Raw genomic sequence first — 18,854 nt, 5'->3', positions numbered from 1 at the left:
TAAATTTCATCAGTGGGTAATTATTCCCAGGTTGAGAACTGTTGTGTTAGACGGTACCCCTGACGGAAGTTAAAATCTTCAAACAATCGACGTTTCGACCCCTCTGCTGATATCATCTTCAGGATCTTGCGGTGTCCACGGTAAATTGAGAGGTCGAAACGTCGATTGTTTCAAGAAATATGACGCGGCCTAACAGCGCAGAAGATTATGAGTCTAGTGACAACGGTCACGAAAGCCTGCAGACTTAGATAATACCTCTTAACCTTTGTAAGGAACAGAGATTAATGCCGCGGACGCGGTGCTTTTCTTTTGCAGCGGCCAAGCCGGGCGACGTGTGCTACAGCGACGCGCACTGCCGCCTGTGGGACGCCAACTCGCACTGCCACTTCCTCATCCCCAAGCTGTTCGGCCGGTGCGGCTGCAACGCCCACATGCTGCCTCGCGGCAGCCTCTGCGTGCCGTCCCACGAGGAAGACTTCCCGCCGCCGCCGCTGCTGCCCTCGCCGGCCGCTCCTGCCGACGCCACCACCACTCACCCGCCTGTCACCACCGCCGCCACCGAGACCACCACCGCCACCACCACCACTGCCGCACCAACAACTACTGCCGCACCGACGAACAAGGCACCATTCACCCCTGACCATACCACCACTCCGAGCACCACAGCACACACTACAGTGGAAAGTACTTCCGTGCATACTGTTACAGAAGGAGTTACCACGCCAAGCACCACGGCAGCAGCCTCCACGACGCAAAGCCCCGAGGCGACAAGTACCACTTCAGGCGCGGACGAAGCCTTGTCGAGCGGAACACCGTCGTCAGAGTTCACCGAGTCACTGGCAGTGTCTTTCAGCACAAGCGATGCTGCACCAGTGACCGACCGTGAGCCAGATGTCTCCATCAAATACCCCGTCCCCAGCTCCTATCCTACACCAGCTACGGAGGGTCCTTACAGGGATGTAACAGCCGAAATGGAAGCGGAAACCTCTCCGTTAATGGCAGATGCTACGTCTCCTCCAGTGTTCAGTACACCATCAGCTGAACCTGAAGTTCTATCCTCTTCAGCGTCTCCTGTTGAAGCCACAGAAAACATTTTCGGAAGTTCTGAAGCGACAATGGACACATCATCGCCATCACAACCTGCAGATGTTAGTGACATTGTTGCTTCTTCAACTATTCAATCATCTAGTCCTGAAGCATCAACAAGTAGTTCTTCTGAAGCCCTACCGACGACACCGAAACCTGAAACATACTTCGAAGAAAACGTCGAAATCTCTTCTCCGGTCGTTACAGATTTTCCCGACAATCAGGCTTCAGATTCGGTTGAAACTTCCGCTTCCGTTCCGAGTCATCCACCTCCATTTAGCGTCGGTACAGAGCTGACGTTTGATGCCAATTACGCCACTTCGACGGATAACCAGCCGTCTTCCTCCATCGATGACAACTGGGTGTCATCATCTTCGGCCTATTCCGAGCTGGTGCTAACGACTGCACAGGATACGTCTTCCTCCATCGATGACGGCTGGGTTTCATCTTCAGCTTCTTCCGACGGTCCTGTAACGACGACACAGGGTGTAGATGCCGCCACGAATGACGTAGAAGTCGGGGCCTCCTCTACAGAACCGGCGACCCCCACGCAGGAGACTCCAGGTACCTCCAGCTCGGAACCGCTTCTACAGGATGACACTGAAGAAGAATCAGTCACTGAGAGAGTGGCGCCGTCAGAGCTCACCGACAACCAGTCGACACCGCAGGAAGCATCAGTTGCCTCTGAAGCTGTACCACCATCCGGCTCATCGTCTGCACCGCTGTTTGTTACCGAAGTGACGTCAGCCGAAAAACCTTCTACAGAAGACGATTTGATGCTGGCTGCAACGAGTTTTGCGGCAGGTAAGTTAGCTCTCGCCAAAACATCGTATTGTATAAGGGGCGTTCAAAAAGAAACGAGCCAGAGGCATAATTACAGAAACCAGTACCTGTACGTTAGAGGTATTGAACCTGGCTGTTGAGACACTTGTCCCGTTGTGACACAAGGCGGTGAATGGCTGTTTCGTGAAAATCCCGGGATTGCGATGTTAACCAGTTTCACACGTACAGCTGGACGTCGTCGTCCACACGAGTGCAGGAAAGGTTATGCTGACGTATGGCAAACCTTGACCACCCTTCACCAAGCGATGAAATCAAAACAACCAGGCAGTCTCAAATGTAGGATCTTTCTGCTCCACGACAATTCAAAGCCTCATACGGCCAACACAGTCGCGGCACTCTTGCACAAATTCAAATGGGAGGTTCTCGGCCACCCTCCATACAGTCCGGACCTCTCTCCCTGCGATTACGCCATTTTTGGCCCCCTTAAAAAGGCTCTGAGGGGTAAACGATTCACCTCGGATGACGACGTCCAGCCGTACGTGCGGAACTGGTTAACATCGCAGCCCCGGGAATTTTATGAGACAGCCATTCACCTCCTTGTGTCACAGTGTGACAAGTGTCTCAACAGCCTAGGTCAATACTTCTAACATACAGGTACAGGTTTCGGTAATTATGCCTCCAGCTCGTTTCTTTTTGAACTCCCCTTGTAATATTATACTATAGTCTTTTGGTCTTGGCAAGCTGTGCACCGCAGAAAGCATATGCCTTCTCTTTTATCCGCTAGAGGCATATACAGGGCTATTACAAATGATTGAAGCGATTTCATAAATTCACTGTAGCTCCATTCATTGACATATGGTCACGACACACTACAGATACGTAGAAAAACTCATGAAGTTTTGCTCGGCTGAAGCCGCACTTCATGTTTCTGCCGTCAGAGCGCTCGAGAGCGCAGTGAGACAAAATGGCGACAGGAGCCGAGAAAGCGTATGTCGTGCTTGAAATGCACACACATCAATCAGTCATAACAGTGCAACGACACTTCAGGATGAAGTTCAACAAAGATCCACCAACTGCTAACTCCATTCGGCGATGGTATGCGCAGTTTAAAGCTTCTGGGGAAATCAACGGGTCGGCCTGCAGTGAGCGAAGAAACGGTTGAACGCGTGCGGGCAAGTTTCACGCGTAGCCCGCAGAAAATTGGCTCATGCCACAACTGGAGACCGACAGCGCCGACTTCATCTTTCAACAGGATGGTGCTCCACCGCACTTCCATCATGATGTTCGGCATTTCTTAAACAGGAGATTGGAAAACCGATGGATCGGTCATGGTGGAGATCATGATCAGCAATTCATGTCATGGCCTCCACGCTCTCCCGACTTAACCCCATGCGATTTCTTTCTGTGGGGTTATGTGAAAGATTCTGTGTATAAACCTCCTCTACCAAGAAACGTGCCAGAACTGCGAGCTTGCATCAACGATGCTTACGAACTCATTGATGGGGACGTGCTGCGCCGATTGTGGGAGGAACTTGATTATCGACTGGATGTCTGCCGAATCACTAAAGGGGCACATATCGAACATTTGTGAATGCTTAAAAAAACTTTTTGAGTTTTTGTATGTGTGTGCAAAGCATTTTGAAAATATCTCAAATAATAAAGTTATTGTAGAGCTGTGAAATCGCTTCAATCATTTGTAATAACCCTGTATATGGTTTCACTATGGTTACTTCTCCATTATTCCGACCATGAGCGAAATAAAGGAAGTGCTGCAGAGGGTCGAAGATTGGTGCAGGTACCGACAGTTGACCCTAAACGTTAATAACTAATTACAAAGTATTCGAAGTTGAGGACAATCACATGGAGCTGAAATGGATAAAATTCAAAATAATTTTTCAATACGCCTTAGAAAAGTATTTTCCGAGCAGATTTTTAAGGAATGGAAAAGGACCACCGTGCTTTCATAGCCGTGTTACAACGTTGCTGCGTACTAAAAGAGAAGTCAAAGCCTAGCTGACAAGCGAAAATGACCATAGCAAGAGCAATGACAGAAGCGTTCAATAACTTTGAAACCAAATTGTCCCAGTGATCTGACTAATAACCCTAAGTAGGTTTGGTCTTACGTAAAATCAGTGAGCGGAACGCAATCATCCATTCAGTCACTCAGTGACCGTACTCGCACCGAAACATAAGATGACTGAAGGCTGAATACTGAATTCGGTCTTTCTAAACCGTAATACGGTCGCTTTTCCCAATCATTATACAATCATTGAAAGTTCAGATACTGAGATAAATGAAAACTGAGTAGAAAAACAACTGCTATCGCTTCGTAGTGGATACGCATCAGGACCAGATGAAACTGCTCTAATATTCTACAGAAATTGTGCGAAAGAACTTTCTCCCCTTCTAGCAGCAGTTTATCGAAGCCTACTCGAACAATGAATGGTACTTGGCGACTGGAAAAAAAAAGTGCAGGTCATTGCTGTTTTCAAGACTGTTGTCAGTCTATTGTAGAATTATGGAGCATGTTCTATACTTACGTGTAATGATATTTTAGGAGAACGAAAATCTCCCGAAAAAAAATCAACATGGATTCCGCAAGCAGATATCTTGCGAATATCAGCTCGCCCTGTTCCTCCTCGAGATCCACAGTGCTGTAGACGTCGTCGCTCAAGTTGCTGTGTTTCTTGACTTCACGAAGGCGTTTGATACACTGTAGCACTGTCATTTAGTAAAGAAAAAAATACCAACCAGATTTATGCCTGGATTCAAGACTTCTTTGTAGGTGGAACTCAACAAGTCGCTCTTAACGGAACGAAATCTACAGATGTAATTTCAGGAGAACCCCAAGGAGGTGTGATAGTACCAGCATTGTTTACAAAATGTATATGATGTAGTGGATACTATTGGAAGCTCTAGGAGTTTGTATGCAGATCACGCAATTGTCTATAAGAAGGTAGCAACGCCGAAAGACTATAGCGAACTGCAGGAAGACCTGCAGAGAACTGATGAATCGTGCGGGGTCTGAAAGTTGTCGCTGAAGGTAAGTAAATTTAACACGTTGCGGATACATAGGGGACGAAATCCCACTACTGTGCCATTACACTGGTGACAAATTGCTGGGAACATTATCCACCATAAAATTAATCTTCTAAGGAAAAAAAAAGACCCACTACGAAGGAATTGCCCGAACGGGGCGGAAATCGGTAGATATGATGTACATGTACAGTCAAAAAAGATTACAATTTCAGAAAAAACTGAATGATTTTGATTCAAGGGAAAGAGCGTCACAAATTGAGCATATCACTAACGCGTTGGTTCATCTCTGGCCCTTATGGAGGCGGTTATTCGGCTTGGCATTGATTGAAAGAGTTGTTGGATGTCATGGTGCCAAATTCTGTCCAGTTGGCACGTTACGTAGTCAAAATCGCGAGATGGTTGGAGGGCCCTGCCCATAATTCTACAGACGTTCTTAATCGGGGAGACATCCGGTGACCTCGCTGGCCAAGGTAGGATTTGGCAAACACGAAGACAAGCAGTAGCAGCGCTCGTCGTGTGCAGGCGGTCATTATCTTGCTGAAACGTAAGGCCAGTATGATTTGGCATGAAGGGTAACAAAATGGGCCGTAGAATATCGTCGACGTGCCGCTACGCTTTAAGGATGCCGTGGATGGCAACCAAAGGGGTCTTGATATGAAATGAAATGTCACCCCAGACCATCACTCCTGCATGTTGGACAGTATGGCAGTTTACAGTCATGTCGGTATCCCTACGCCGTCTGGGGCGTCTCTAGACACATCTTCGTTGGTCGTCGGGCCTCATTTCCAAACGGTACTCATTGCTGAAGACAATTCTACTCCAGTCAATTCCAGGCTGAAGACGCACCGGGAAACGCCGCAGACAGCGGTGGGATGTCAACCAGATTGTCATCCGCCATATGACCCGACAACCAGGAGTTGATAACGCTTGGAGCATTACGGGCAAAGCCCTCCAGCCGTCTCGGGATGTTCACGACCTGACGCACCAGTTGGATAGAGGTTTTGCAAGATATCTCTCAGGAGGACTTCCAACAACTATATCAGTCAGTACTAACTACTTGCATAAGGGTCAGATGTGGAATAACGCGGTATTGAGTTGTTCAATTTGTGAAGCTCTTGGGTTTGAATAAATCACCCACTTTTTCTGAAATTGTAATCGTTTGTTTGTCTATACATCTACTGATTTCTATCCAGTTCATATAATTCCTCCGTGGTGCGCCTTTTTTTGTCTTAGAGTGTAATTAGGAGTGATCGTCCGGAGTGACCTTAAGTGGAACGACCACATAAACCAAAAAGTAGTTTCCAGACTGAGATTCATTGGAAGAGAGTTAAGGAAATTCAATTGACCTACAAAATAAGTGGCTTACAAAACAGTTTTTAACGGATGCTGGAGTACTGAGCATCAGTCTGGGGACAGACTGTCAATCCTAAGGGTCCGGGTTCGATTCCCGGCTGAGTCGGAGATATTCTCCGCTCAGGGACTGGGTGTTGTGGTGTCCTAATCATGATCATTTCATCCCCATCGACGCGCAAGTCGCCGAAGTGGCGTCAAACCGAAAGACTTGCACCAGGCGAGCGGTCTACCCGACGGGAGGACCTCGTCACACTTCATTATTATTATTACTGAGGCGATTAAGGCGTTAGAGAAGATCCAACGAACAGCGCCGCGTTTTGCCACGGGCTCGTTTAGCCGGCGCAAGGGCGTTATAGAAATGCTTAACAAACTCTAATGTCAGACACTACATAGGAGGCTCATGAATCACGAAGAGGTTTACTACTGAAATTCCGATATAACACGTTACAAAAATAGTCGGACAACATATTAGCTCCTCCCACATACGTCTCGCGAAATGACTACAACGAGAAACTTCGAGAAATTGGAGCTAATAGTGAGATCTATCACCAGTCATTCTTCACACGAGTCAGTCGTGAATGGAATAGGAAGGTGGGAAATGGTAGTGGTACACAAACTATCCTCCGACATACATTCCCGGGTGTCCTGCGAAGTATTGTTATAGGTGTAGATGTACTGTACATTAACTGCAAACACTAGCAGTTGTGAAGTAGCTGGAAGGCACGGTAGGGGGTGAACTAAAATGGAAACTGACGATACAAAACTAGTTTTTGGAATAGCAGATTCGGGGATTAGATTCATAAGAACAGCCCTCCGCTTTGTTAGACATGTTATTGTTGAAGGTGACATACCTTTCAACTAACTGAACCAGTCAGTTATAGGGGGAATTACAGTGTAATGCGGACTATGAACAACGTGTGCAACTCGGCCTTTTTTCGCTTTAACAAATATTACCAGGGGTGAAAAAATGGAAAATGGCAGATAAAAATTCTATGACTGGTCAGGGATCGATCACAAGACATTCCGATCCGTAACACTGTACCACCATGTCACGCAAAATCTTACAGAAATGTAATTCTTCGATGAAATAAACGGCTTTCAAAAAAGCATTTCCCGCCAATTTTTCAGTACTGCTCCTCAGTCGTGGATCCTTAACAGGCTATAGAAAGTTCTATGACTGATCAGGGATCGATCACAAGACCTTCGGATCCGTAACACCTTGCTACCATGTCACACAGAATCTTACGGAAATGTAATCAATCGATGAAACAAACGGCTTTCAAAAAAAATTTACCTCCAATTCTTCAGTACTGCTTCTCAGTCCTGGATCCTTAACAGGCTAGACTAATAGAAGAGATAGGACTATTCAAGGAAGAGATGTGCATTTTGTTTCGATTTCTTCCGGTAAGCGGCTGAGCGTTACGTATATGTTCCTGATATGCTAGAAGGAAGTGCTGCAAACAGAGGCGTTGTGGATCACGGAGAAATTTACTGTCAATATTCCGAAAGCGTGCTTTCCATGAAGAGTCAGGCAACATGTTGCTTTCTACATCAAAAATCTCATGAAATCGCTGTCAGAGAAAAATCAAAATAGGTGGAATTCACGCCAAGGCTTACCAACAGTCGTTATTCGCACGCGGCTTTTGCGCATTGGGCAAGGAAAAGAGTGCGTGTGTGAAGGGAAAGGGGGGGGGATGTGTTACTAGGAGTGCGATCCGCCACGCCACACGTCATTTGGCGGCTTCGGAGTGTAGATACAGATGTAGAGCTCCTGGAATTTGAACTTAGCTTTACTGCTTGTACAAGGACAATGTTAGAACAGTTATTATCTGTAACATCGTTGATTTTCTCGTGTGGGGCAGCCTTATAAAAGTGGAGATGGGGGGAGGGTGGTCAAGAGAAATGTGATTAATTTCGATTTTTTTTGGTTTATTTTTAACGAACACGATGTCAGATTTGCGGACAGACGCGGAAATGGATATATTAAAATTATTTACTTATTCTTCAGTACACGGTCGAAAGACATAAAATTTTAATATTCCATTCCATGTTCAACTTTAGGCCCAGCCCGCATCTCGTGGTCGTGCGGTAGCGTTCTCGCTTCCCACGCCCGGGTTCCCGGGTTCGATTCCCGGCGGGGTCAGGGATTTTCTCTGCCTCGTGATGGCTGGGTGTTGTGTGCTGTCCTTAGGTTAGTTAGGTTTAAGTAGTTCTAAGTTCTAGGGGACTGATGACCGTAGATGTTAAGTCCCATAGTGCTCAGAGCCATTTGAACCATTTTTGAACTTTAGGCCAGTTTTGTTGCTGCTCATGTCCTTAGATGAAGGAATTTTCCCGGTTCACAAATAAGCAATCCATAACGGCTACACTTCGATTTTACCTGTTGCGAAACACACTGAAACGCGTGATGTACCGGAACGTGAGACTTCAGTGAGAGACCGCCGAGTGCAGTGCTGCAGCTCGTGTGGGCAGTGTTAATTGTTCAGTACGCGTAGGGAAGCGAAAATAAAACTGAGCTGCTGTTAGATGACCATTAGCTTGGCTTTGAGAAAGCAATTTTGGCGTTGCGCTCGGTAACGGAAGCAAGACTGAAGGAAAATTAAGACGCATTCATAGGATTTGTCGGCCTGGAAAAAGCGTTCCGCAGTGTAAAATGGTGCAAGATGCTCCCAATTACGTGGAAAATAGGGATAAGCTATAGAGAAAGACGGCTAATATACAATATGTACAAGAACCATGAGAGCACAATAAAATTGGAATACCATGATATGCTAGTAGGAAACGCTGCTAAGAGAGGCGTTGCGGATCACGGAGAAAGACAGGGATGCAGTCTTCCGCGCCTACTGATCAGTCTATACCTCGAAGAAGCGCTGACGCAAACGAAAGAAAAGTTCAAGAGTGGTTTAAAATTCACTAACAAAATTCACTGATGACATTGCTATCCTCAGTGGAAACGAAGAAGAATCACAGGATGTGTTGAATGAAATGAGCACTCAGAAGACGAATAGTGAGAGCAAAGTAGTGATACATAGCAGAAATGAGAATAATCGGAAACTTATGGTCGCCGTGTGCCTCATACCGATCAGGTGCCGTAGTATAAATTTCAGTTGGAACAAACATGGATTCTTCAGAGACTGTCATCTGCAAATGCTATACATATTTGTGGCAATGAATATGAAATTAAATTAAAACTGTTGTAATACAACGTAATTAGCAGAAGAAAAATGACATTAAAATCATTTAGTAAACGTTCTAATTGTTTTTAAATAAAGTAATTTCACTTTAGACAGTTAAAATATTATTTATTGAGATTGCAATTTCAATATGTAGTCATTTTCAAGCATTCGAGAAGTAATCAATCATCGAATATAATACACGCAAGTACAAAATTGACGAAAGTTGCAAAATTAAAATTTCAAAGCTACTTGCGTAGGACGTTGTAACCCACTCAGTAACATAAATTTGTGACATACTGGAACATAGTTCCCAGCAGTGTGAGAGTAATTGCATGTGGTGGTGTGAATTTCTTCGGTGTTCCATACGCCAAGCGAGCAGACCTTGGAAAGCTGCTGAAATACTGAGACGATAAACGCTTAAGTCACAATCTCGTGTAGGCGGATCACAGTGGCGGAAAGGATGCGAACGTGCAAAGATCATAAGCTATAAAGTGCAAAGATGCTAATATATAGAGTCGATAGCAAGAGGTTTGTAAAATGAGCTGGCAGAAAGGAGAAAAGTGACAAGATATATGTCTTAAATAAAAACCGAATCGATAAATGGTACAGAGAAAGTAAATTAGCTTCTTTGCGCCCTATAGCTAATGTTAGCTGAACATTAGTATGCTTGCCGCTATTGTGATTCACCTACCACACCTGCTTCACAAGATTTTATCATATCATTGTTTCACCAGCTTTCTAACGACGCTCGCTTGGAGTATGGAACAGCGGATAAATTTTCAACACTACATGCAGTTACTTTCAGACTGCTGGAAACTATGTTCCAGTATGTCACAGATTTATGTTATTTAGCTTGTTATAACATCCCACGTAAACAGCTTTGAAATTTAATTTTGAAATATTTGTCAGTTTTGTAATTAAGTGGCCGAGCGGTTCTAGGCGCTACAGTCTGGAACCGCGCGACCGCTACGGTCGCAGGTTCGAATCCTGCCTCGGGTATTGATGTGTGTGATGTCTTTAGGTTAGTTAGGTTTAAGTAGTTCTAAGTTCTAGGGGACTGATGACCACAGCAGTTAAGTCCCGTAGTGATCAGAGCCATTTGAACCATTTTTTGTAATTAAGTGTATTGTATTCGATGACTGATTGCTTTCAGAATGATTGAAAATGATTAATTTCAATAAGAAATATAGGATGCATGGCCTAAAACTTGCACCTTAGGTAATGCGGAAATGGAAATTGCACAGAATGGATTGATAGTTAAAGGATCGCATTGTTACATGATAAACAGATCGTAATTGTAGTGGACTGACAAGACAGCCAGTCCACAGTGACGGGTAACCGAAAGGCACGCGTTTAATTCACGCAGGCTTGCTTAAGTCTGAAACAGGATACGTAATGAATGCTATAAAGAAAAGTACGTAGCTGCTGGAATACTTAACTTTAATCCATCATTTGTATACAGCATTCTGGATGATACAAGTGAGACTCTCTCTAGAAATGGTTAATGGCGCCTTGCTAGGTCGTAGCCATGGACTTAGCTGAAGGCTATTCTATCTCTTGGCTAATGAGAGAAAGGCTTCGTCAGTGTAGTCGCTAGCAAAGTCGTCCGTACAACTGGGACGAGTCCTAGTACGTCTTTCTAGACCTGCCGTGTGGTGGCGCTCGGTCTGCAATTACTGACAGTGGCGACACGCAGGTCCGACATGTACTAATGGACCGCGGCCGATTTAAAGCTACCACCTAGCAAGTGTGGTGTCTGGCGGTGACACCACAGTAATAATACTTTCAAAGTGTACTTTTTGTACAAGCATACACTTTTTTAAATGGAACAATGGCTATTGACATTAACAAACAAAGAGAAGTGAAAATTAGAATGTCAATGGTTTTCGTCGCAGGATTCTAGTGCAAGTCGTACACAAGATATCGTATTTTGAAAAGTTTCCTCACTGATACTTGTTTGTGCCATTCAGCCTGCGTATTGCTAGGTACTATGTTGTTATGTTTGCTGACAGTGTGCTAGTGTGTTCCTTAATTGCCTTGCGGTTGCTAGTCAGTGTGTGACAGTCCAAACAGCAGGTCGTAAGTGGCTTGTGGGATTTAGCAATAAGAAAAAGCATAAAGCTGGCACGCTCATGGCGTATGGAGACTGTAGGAAGAATGCAGTTTCTTCTTGTACGGTCTATGCTGCAAGATACCCGAATAGACGTCAACCATCTCGATATTATGTATCAACCTCTTCAACCAGTTACGTGAAAGTGGTAGCATAACACTTAGACAGCAAGCAAGTGACAACAGAAGAAGGGTAAATTTACGTTCTTGCTTCTGTTGCAGTTGATCCACACGTTAACTCCCACGCAATCGCACGAGGAAGTGGCATGAGTCAGGCAAGTGTCCTACGCATTCTCCATCGGCATAGGTTCCATCCCTGTCACATCTCTCTGCATCAAGAGCTGCATGGAAACGATTATGAGACTCGGGTGTTAACTTATGCTCATGGATATTAAGACAGGATACTCTAGATGTATCATGTATCTTGTGTAGTAATGAAGTCACATTTACCAATCAATCATGGTCATGTAAAACGCGGAAACATGCACTGTTGGTCTGTTGACAATCCCCGTTGGCCTCGTCGGGTGGAACGTCAGCGCCAGCGGCGTATAAATTTGTGGTGTTGGATAGTGAACCATCAGCTGATAGGCCCATGCCGCGCGGGGTAGCCGCGGGCTCTGAGGCGCCTTGCTACGGTCCGCGCGGTTCCCCCCGTCGGAGGTTCGAGTCCTCCCTCGGGCATGGGTGTGTGTGTTGTCCTTAGTGTAAGTTAGTTGAAGTTAGATTATGTAGTGCGTAAGCTTAGGGACTGATGACCTCACCAATTCGATCCCATAAGACCTTACCACAAATTTTCAAATTTTCATAGGCCCATGTTTCGTAGACGGAACAGTGAACGCGCACAAGTATTACACCCTCCTAACAGAGCTCCTTCCACGGGTTCTAGAAGACATTCTTCTGCAGGCTAGGAGGAATCTGTGGTACCAACAAGAGGGCTATCCAGTCCATAGCGCACTAAGTACTACAGCATGTCTTCACGAATTGTTTCCAGGTTGCTGGATTAGACGTAGAGAACCTGTACCTTGGCCCATCCCATTACCCGGATTTGACGCTTATAAACTTTTTTTTTGGGGGGGGGGGGGGGGGAAGTTGAAAGATGCTGTTTAAAAGGACATACTAACTACACCTGATAATACGCATCGACGTATTACTGCAGTCTGCTTGGGCATCTCTGCTGAAATGCTAGCATGTGTGCAGCAGTCGTTCCAAATCAGACTCAAAACGTGTACTGCCGCTGGCGGTGATCACTTTGAAGGTAGCCTTTGGTAGTCAATTGTATCGTTACTGGTCTGAATCCACAGAACTAGTGTATGCACTTGTGTTCTTCTTTAGTGTGTGCTCGTACAGGTACAGTACAAGTGCCGGTATGGGAAATTTTCAAATTACGATTTGTCATAAAAGACTCGCACTAGAATTCTGCGCCGGCCGAAGTGGCCGAGCGGTTCTAGGCGCTACAGTCTGGAGCCGTGCGACCGCTACCGACGCAGGTTCGAATCATGCCTCGGGCTTGGATGTGTGTGATGTCCTTAGGTTAGTTAGGTTTAAGTAGTTCTAAGTTCTAGGGGACTTACGATCTCAGATGTTGAGTCCCATAGTGTTCAGAGCCATTTGAACCATTTTTAGAATTCTGCAGCAAACACCACTGACATTCTAATTTACCGTGTTTTTAGTCTGTTTTTGTGAATACGTATTGTTTCAATTTAAAAAGTGTATGTTTTCACAAAAAATACACTTTGGAAGTATTATTAAAATCTGTTTATTGGCTAATAGTACGACCCTTTGACTACCAATCCATTCTGTGAAAACCACAGATCAACAGCACTATCCAATCCTCACCAAATTTCTGCATCGTGTTTGTGTCTCATATTGGAAAATGCTATCAAAAATAAGTGCAGTTACAGCCAGTAATCAGTTAATCATCCACTCACACAAACAAGACATTACCTCAGGCAATTATAGTGTCAGAACTTCGGGATCGCTGAGGATGGCAACAATCTCGAACAGAGAGCATCCTAGTGTGTTCCGAATAATGCCGACTTTTAACAATCGGTTCCTTGGGTGTGGGTGGTTTGGAAGTGGTGGTAGGGGAGGGGAACGTGGGGGGTCGACTGCCAGCTTACCGCGTCCTTACGATAGCTAGCCCATTGCCAGCTCGCAACATACTAACTTACGTAAGCTACCCATTTATAATCAAATCGGCACGTATGTGGCACTAGGTGCCGCCCCAAATGTCAGTATTGGCTCTTGAGCAAAGAAGTTTGACGAGAACTGACTCACTTGATGCAATAATTTACCAACAGCCGTATGTATTGTAGAAATTTATTTTATGAACTTCTTATGTTCTACCAGTTTCGGCATTACATTGATGCCATCTTCAGGCCCCACATGTCATAGTCGTAAAATCGCTATACACGGAAGGAGCCATATAACTGGATCCGTGAATCAAATCTACTGGTAGTGTGTTGATACCTTCTTGAAACTCCATCATTTACCCCACTGTTTTATATTTTAAATTTGATTCACGGATCCAGTTATATGGCTCCTTCCGTGTATAGCTATTTTACGACTATGACGTGTGGGGCCTGAAGATGGCATCAGTGTAATACCGAAACTGGTAGAACATCAGAAGTTCATAAAATAAATTTCTACAATACATACGGCTGTTGGTAAATTATTGCATAAAGAAATATAGGCCAGCCGTTGTCCCACAGTCCATAATGGATTAACAAAGAACTGACTCAGGTGTTGCTCAAGAATAGTCAGAGGGCGGATGATTGAGTTGAGGCTGGACAAAATGACGGTCTGCTAGATACAGAAAAACAGCTCTAGCATCCAAGATAGCGCAGAGTAGCAGTCCACGGGCACGCCCACCACGTATTACGCACTGATATGTTACACATTGGCCTGTCTCGGACAGGCAGACTGACAATCCGCGTCGGTACTTCCGCTTAAAAACATTTCCTTTGTTATTGCTTTGGTGACACAGTTTTAGGAAAGTCTGTAGCATGCCACTGACTTGACGTGCCGTGCCTGCAGGAATGCGGCCCATGGCGGCGGTGTCGCTGGGGCTGCCCTGCGTGAGTGACCTGCAGTGCCGCGCCGCCGACCCCAACTCCCGCTGCGTGGGCGGCGTCTGCGACTGCGCCCGCAGGCCCAACGGCACCGGCTCCTGCTGGGCCGGCAACCGCGGCTGCCACCCCGGCACCTTCCAGGTAGGCAAACACTGTGCCACAGCTCATCTAAGGGGGGTAGGACGTCAAACGGGCCGACTTGGAGCAGGAGAGGCATCACAGAATATTTTAATAACCAGTGTCTATACTTTTACAAATAAATCCATAAAACTTTGTAAACATCACCGGGAAGGATTCAAGATTCACACTCATTGCAGTGGAAGTTCGAAAACATAACAAAATAATTTTTTTTACGTGTCGAATTTCATCATCTTTTTCACTTACTAATGGCAGCATTTGTTGCTATAGGTACACTTTTCTTCATAAGTTAGAGAGATTCTTCGATGAATTTTGCACAGCATACATACCATACTTACAGGTGTATGTAACTCTAGAATTTATTTAATTTATGAAAAAACTAATGAGCTGTTGTATTTTAAACTTCATGTTTAGAAAAAACACAAATTTTATAGTTAATTACCTCAATTTTTACCAGAGTTTTTAATAGATTTTGAAAATTCTAAAGTTTCATACAGCTTTAAGTATGGTTTGTATGCTGTGCAAAATTGATCGAACAATCTCTCTTACTTATGAAAAAAATTGTACCTACAGCAACAAATGCAGCCATTAGTAAGCGAAAAAGATGATGAACTTTCACATGTAAAAAAGAATTATTTTGTTATGTTTTCGAACTTCCACTGCTGTGAGTGTGAATTCTGAATCCTTCCTGGTCATGCTGACAAAGTTTTATGAATTTATTTGTAAAAGTTTAGACAGTGGAAATTGAAATGTCCTGTGGTGCCTCTCCTGCTCCAAGTCGGCCCGTCTGACGTCGTACCCCCCTTAAGGGGCCTGCACACTGGTCCTGTAATTTTAAAAATGTAAGTCCAGGAAGTTTTAAACAGACAAATATTAATTATCAATATATAAAATATACAGCCAACCGGTTGCGTAAGTTTAATGTAAAAACCTTGACCAGATTTCGGTACCATTAAGGGTGTCTTCTTCAGAAGGAAGTCACAAAATTCTAAACATACCTGACGAGTCAAGGACGTCAAGTCAAACAGTAGAAAACGTAAATAAAGTCCGCCGTGGGCACAGTAAAAACTTTTACAATAGGTATAGATCGTTAAAACAGTAGACATTAGACAGTCTAATGTCTGTTTTTTTAACAATCTGTACCTGTTATAAGAATTCCATGAAGTACTTTTTTACACATTTTCTGATGTTTGGCTTGACCTCCCTAGCCCTCTATGTATGTTTATAATTTTCTTAAATTCTGAAGAAGACATTCTCAGTGATATCGAAACCTCATCAAGGTTTTTACGTTAAACTTATGGAACCATTTGGCTGCACACTTTATATATTCAAAATTTATGTACGTTGTTTCTCTCAGCCTTGTTTAAGATTGTGAAATATTAATTAACTCTGACCAAACAGGCGGTTCGAAGCTTACGGGGCAGGAGAGGTGATGAGACAATAATTGTGTAACTACTATTTTAAAAGAACTTATTCATTGTACGAAATACCAGAGACTGGTGATTTTAAAATTACAACTTGCTGGAATCTTTAGCAACACGTTCGTTTACTTTCACTGCCAAAGCAAGACAATTTAAGTCTAAATTAAGTAACCTCTACAATGAAACAAATTTCCAAAACTTTTAGTAAAATTTACAACTAGTAAAAACCGCCAAACATTCAGAACTTTCAATTTCCAATGGGTAAAATTTTACAACAGATTTAAAAAAATAAGACGTCCAAAGCTTTCATTTTTCAGAGGTTTCATGAATTTTAAAAACCCTTAGGTTAAACTTTACAATAAATTATAAAACCGAAATATTCAAAAATTATAAAAAAATAAACATTTGAAAAATAAGCAATGAAATGGTAAGTAGGATAACTCCTTGTACAGTAAGCGGAAATCAGGCGCCTTGTCTCCAAAAGGGACCCCGTTAGCGTGAAGGCATTAAATTCAGATTGGGTGCCTGTCTCATATCACTTGTACATGCCATCTCAATGGCTTCTTATTTGGCTCTACATCAATTTAAGTAGCACAACTTCCACACGCAGTAATAGCTCCTGCAGCTCAGCACCTCCTGCATCACAACAAAATCGACTAGGAAATTTGACTATCAAAATCACTTGACGCACGGCACTCTTTAAATTTGAGGAAAGTTCGTTCTGTCGCATTACTTTGCGAAAACGTAAACTAAATATGTGTGTGGTTACCAGGATGGCGACTTCACACGGTGTATTTAGAGCAGGCTAGTGCTTATAAATAAACTTTCGCTTCGACCTTCATTGTTAGTGCTGTAATACCATTCCCATGTACATCAGCCACACGACGACCCAAGGCTGACTACGTTCCACACAGTATCGGCAATAACTTGTTCCATAAGTTACATCTGAAGCGGCGCCTTCAATAGGAGATAAACATCTAATGCATTCACCGAAACCGCGATCCACATTGGAACTAAGCCAAGCTAGAACGCCGAGTCGTACACGAGATACTGTGTCCTCCGTTCAGTCCGGCAGACCCAATACAGACGCATTCGACTGCCAGTCCACACAGGACAACGTCCACAGTGCGCGGCGTACGGCTAGTTGCGCTGTGACGTCACTTCTCTCAGCAAGGAAACAGTCGCTCTCACTTTTTCCTCAAAGCCACGGTTCTCGGCCTTTTTGAATTAGCCGCAGTAGTTGCTCAAGTAATCAGAGCTTCAATTTAGAGCGAGATATCGAACCAAGATAACTACTGAAGGAAGATCGACTACGCCATCAAATGGTTCAAATGGCTCTGAGCACTATGGGACTTAACATCTGAGGTCATCAGTCCCCTAGAACTTAGAATTACTTAAACGTAACTAACCTAAGGACATCGCACACATCCATGCCCGAAGCAGGATTCGAACCTGCGACCGTAGCAGTCGCGCGGTTCTAGACTGAAGTGCCTAGAACCGCTCGGCCACACCGACCGGCACTACATCATCACTCACAAACGTTCAATATTTATTGACAATACTGATTCTCAGTCCTTCAGTATATTGAAGCGACCCTCACACCATCAATACTACTGTCAGCATTGTCATTTAGCAACACGATTTTGGAAGATTGTTTTCAGATGCTGTTACTATGTTTTCTCACATTCTATCAGTCCTCTTTCCTGGCCAGTTTTCTTTAACTCAGCCTATTCTGACAAATTTCCATTACGGTTTGCTTTAAATTTTGGCCCTATCTTTATCAGATGCCTTGTTCCATATGAAATCACTCGATTTCCTCATACTTGTAACTCCTTTTTCAATTATCGACATAACAAACAACTGCCTCGACGAATGACAGATTTCTGGAAATCAGCCAGGTAGGGTGCTGGCCACGTAAACGTGATTTCAACGGTACCGAGTCGATTTTACCAACCGCGATGGTTAAGTGCTTGGAGACACTGGCCTCGCTTTTCTTTTACGTAGAATAAACATTTATTAATGACTCTCCAGATTACTGTACATAGTAATATTACCATAAAAAATTTACGTTTAGAAGTATGACACAGAAGTTTTGCCTTGGCTCTGTCTGCAATTTCTTCCATCACATGCATGGAAGCTCGGCACTTCGGAACACTTCAGTCTCTTTTGACAATTGCTGGCTTCCTGTCCTTTCCCCTAGTTATCATGCTGTAATAATTATGTTGAGCATGTTTCCCAATAGTTCTGCGTAGTTCTTGTACAATTTTGTCGTTTGATTCTCTTATCCTCTGTACTAGTCATAATCGTTGAGAACGGCTGTCAGTTGCCAATTAAATAAGTAGCCATTTTTCCAAGCATCTGGGTTGTGGGTATCGCAGCATTTACGATTCATTATTTCTGATATTCCAATGCCTGTGTTGTTCAGAAGCGCGATGCAATGTTCCTTCACTTGGGTGTGGCACTGAAGCGTGCTCGAATAGCACCGTGCCCAGGTAGCGCAGTGGGCTGCGCGTAAGTCTTATCATATTAAACGCCGGCACGGTAGCTCAGCGTGATCGCGCGCCCTCTGTAATAAAAAAAAACTGAGTAAAGGAATCAAAGACCAACTTGAACGGATGTCCTGTGACCAAACGCAACGAACAATACCGAACAAGAAAATTATACATTTCAAGTATACC

General features: G+C 44.1%; 1 protein-coding gene across 1 annotated transcript in view; it reads left to right on the top strand.

Moving 5' to 3' along the window:
* LOC126089645 (uncharacterized) overlaps positions 1-18,854 on the top strand; it is a 445,470-nt gene that overhangs the window by 284,265 nt on the left and 142,351 nt on the right. Inside the window, exons 4-5 of the mRNA XM_049906926.1 lie at positions 316-1,890; positions 14,583-14,758. Coding sequence (XP_049762883.1) covers positions 316-1,890; positions 14,583-14,758 — 1,751 coding nt within the window. The remainder of the gene's footprint in view (positions 1-315; positions 1,891-14,582; positions 14,759-18,854) is intronic.

Source organism: Schistocerca cancellata, chromosome 1, assembly GCF_023864275.1.
Source record: "Schistocerca cancellata isolate TAMUIC-IGC-003103 chromosome 1, iqSchCanc2.1, whole genome shotgun sequence".
NCBI lineage: Eukaryota > Metazoa > Arthropoda > Insecta > Orthoptera > Acrididae > Schistocerca > Schistocerca cancellata.
Note: the sequence above shows the minus strand (reverse complement) of the source record. Positions and strands in the feature narration are given on the sequence as shown.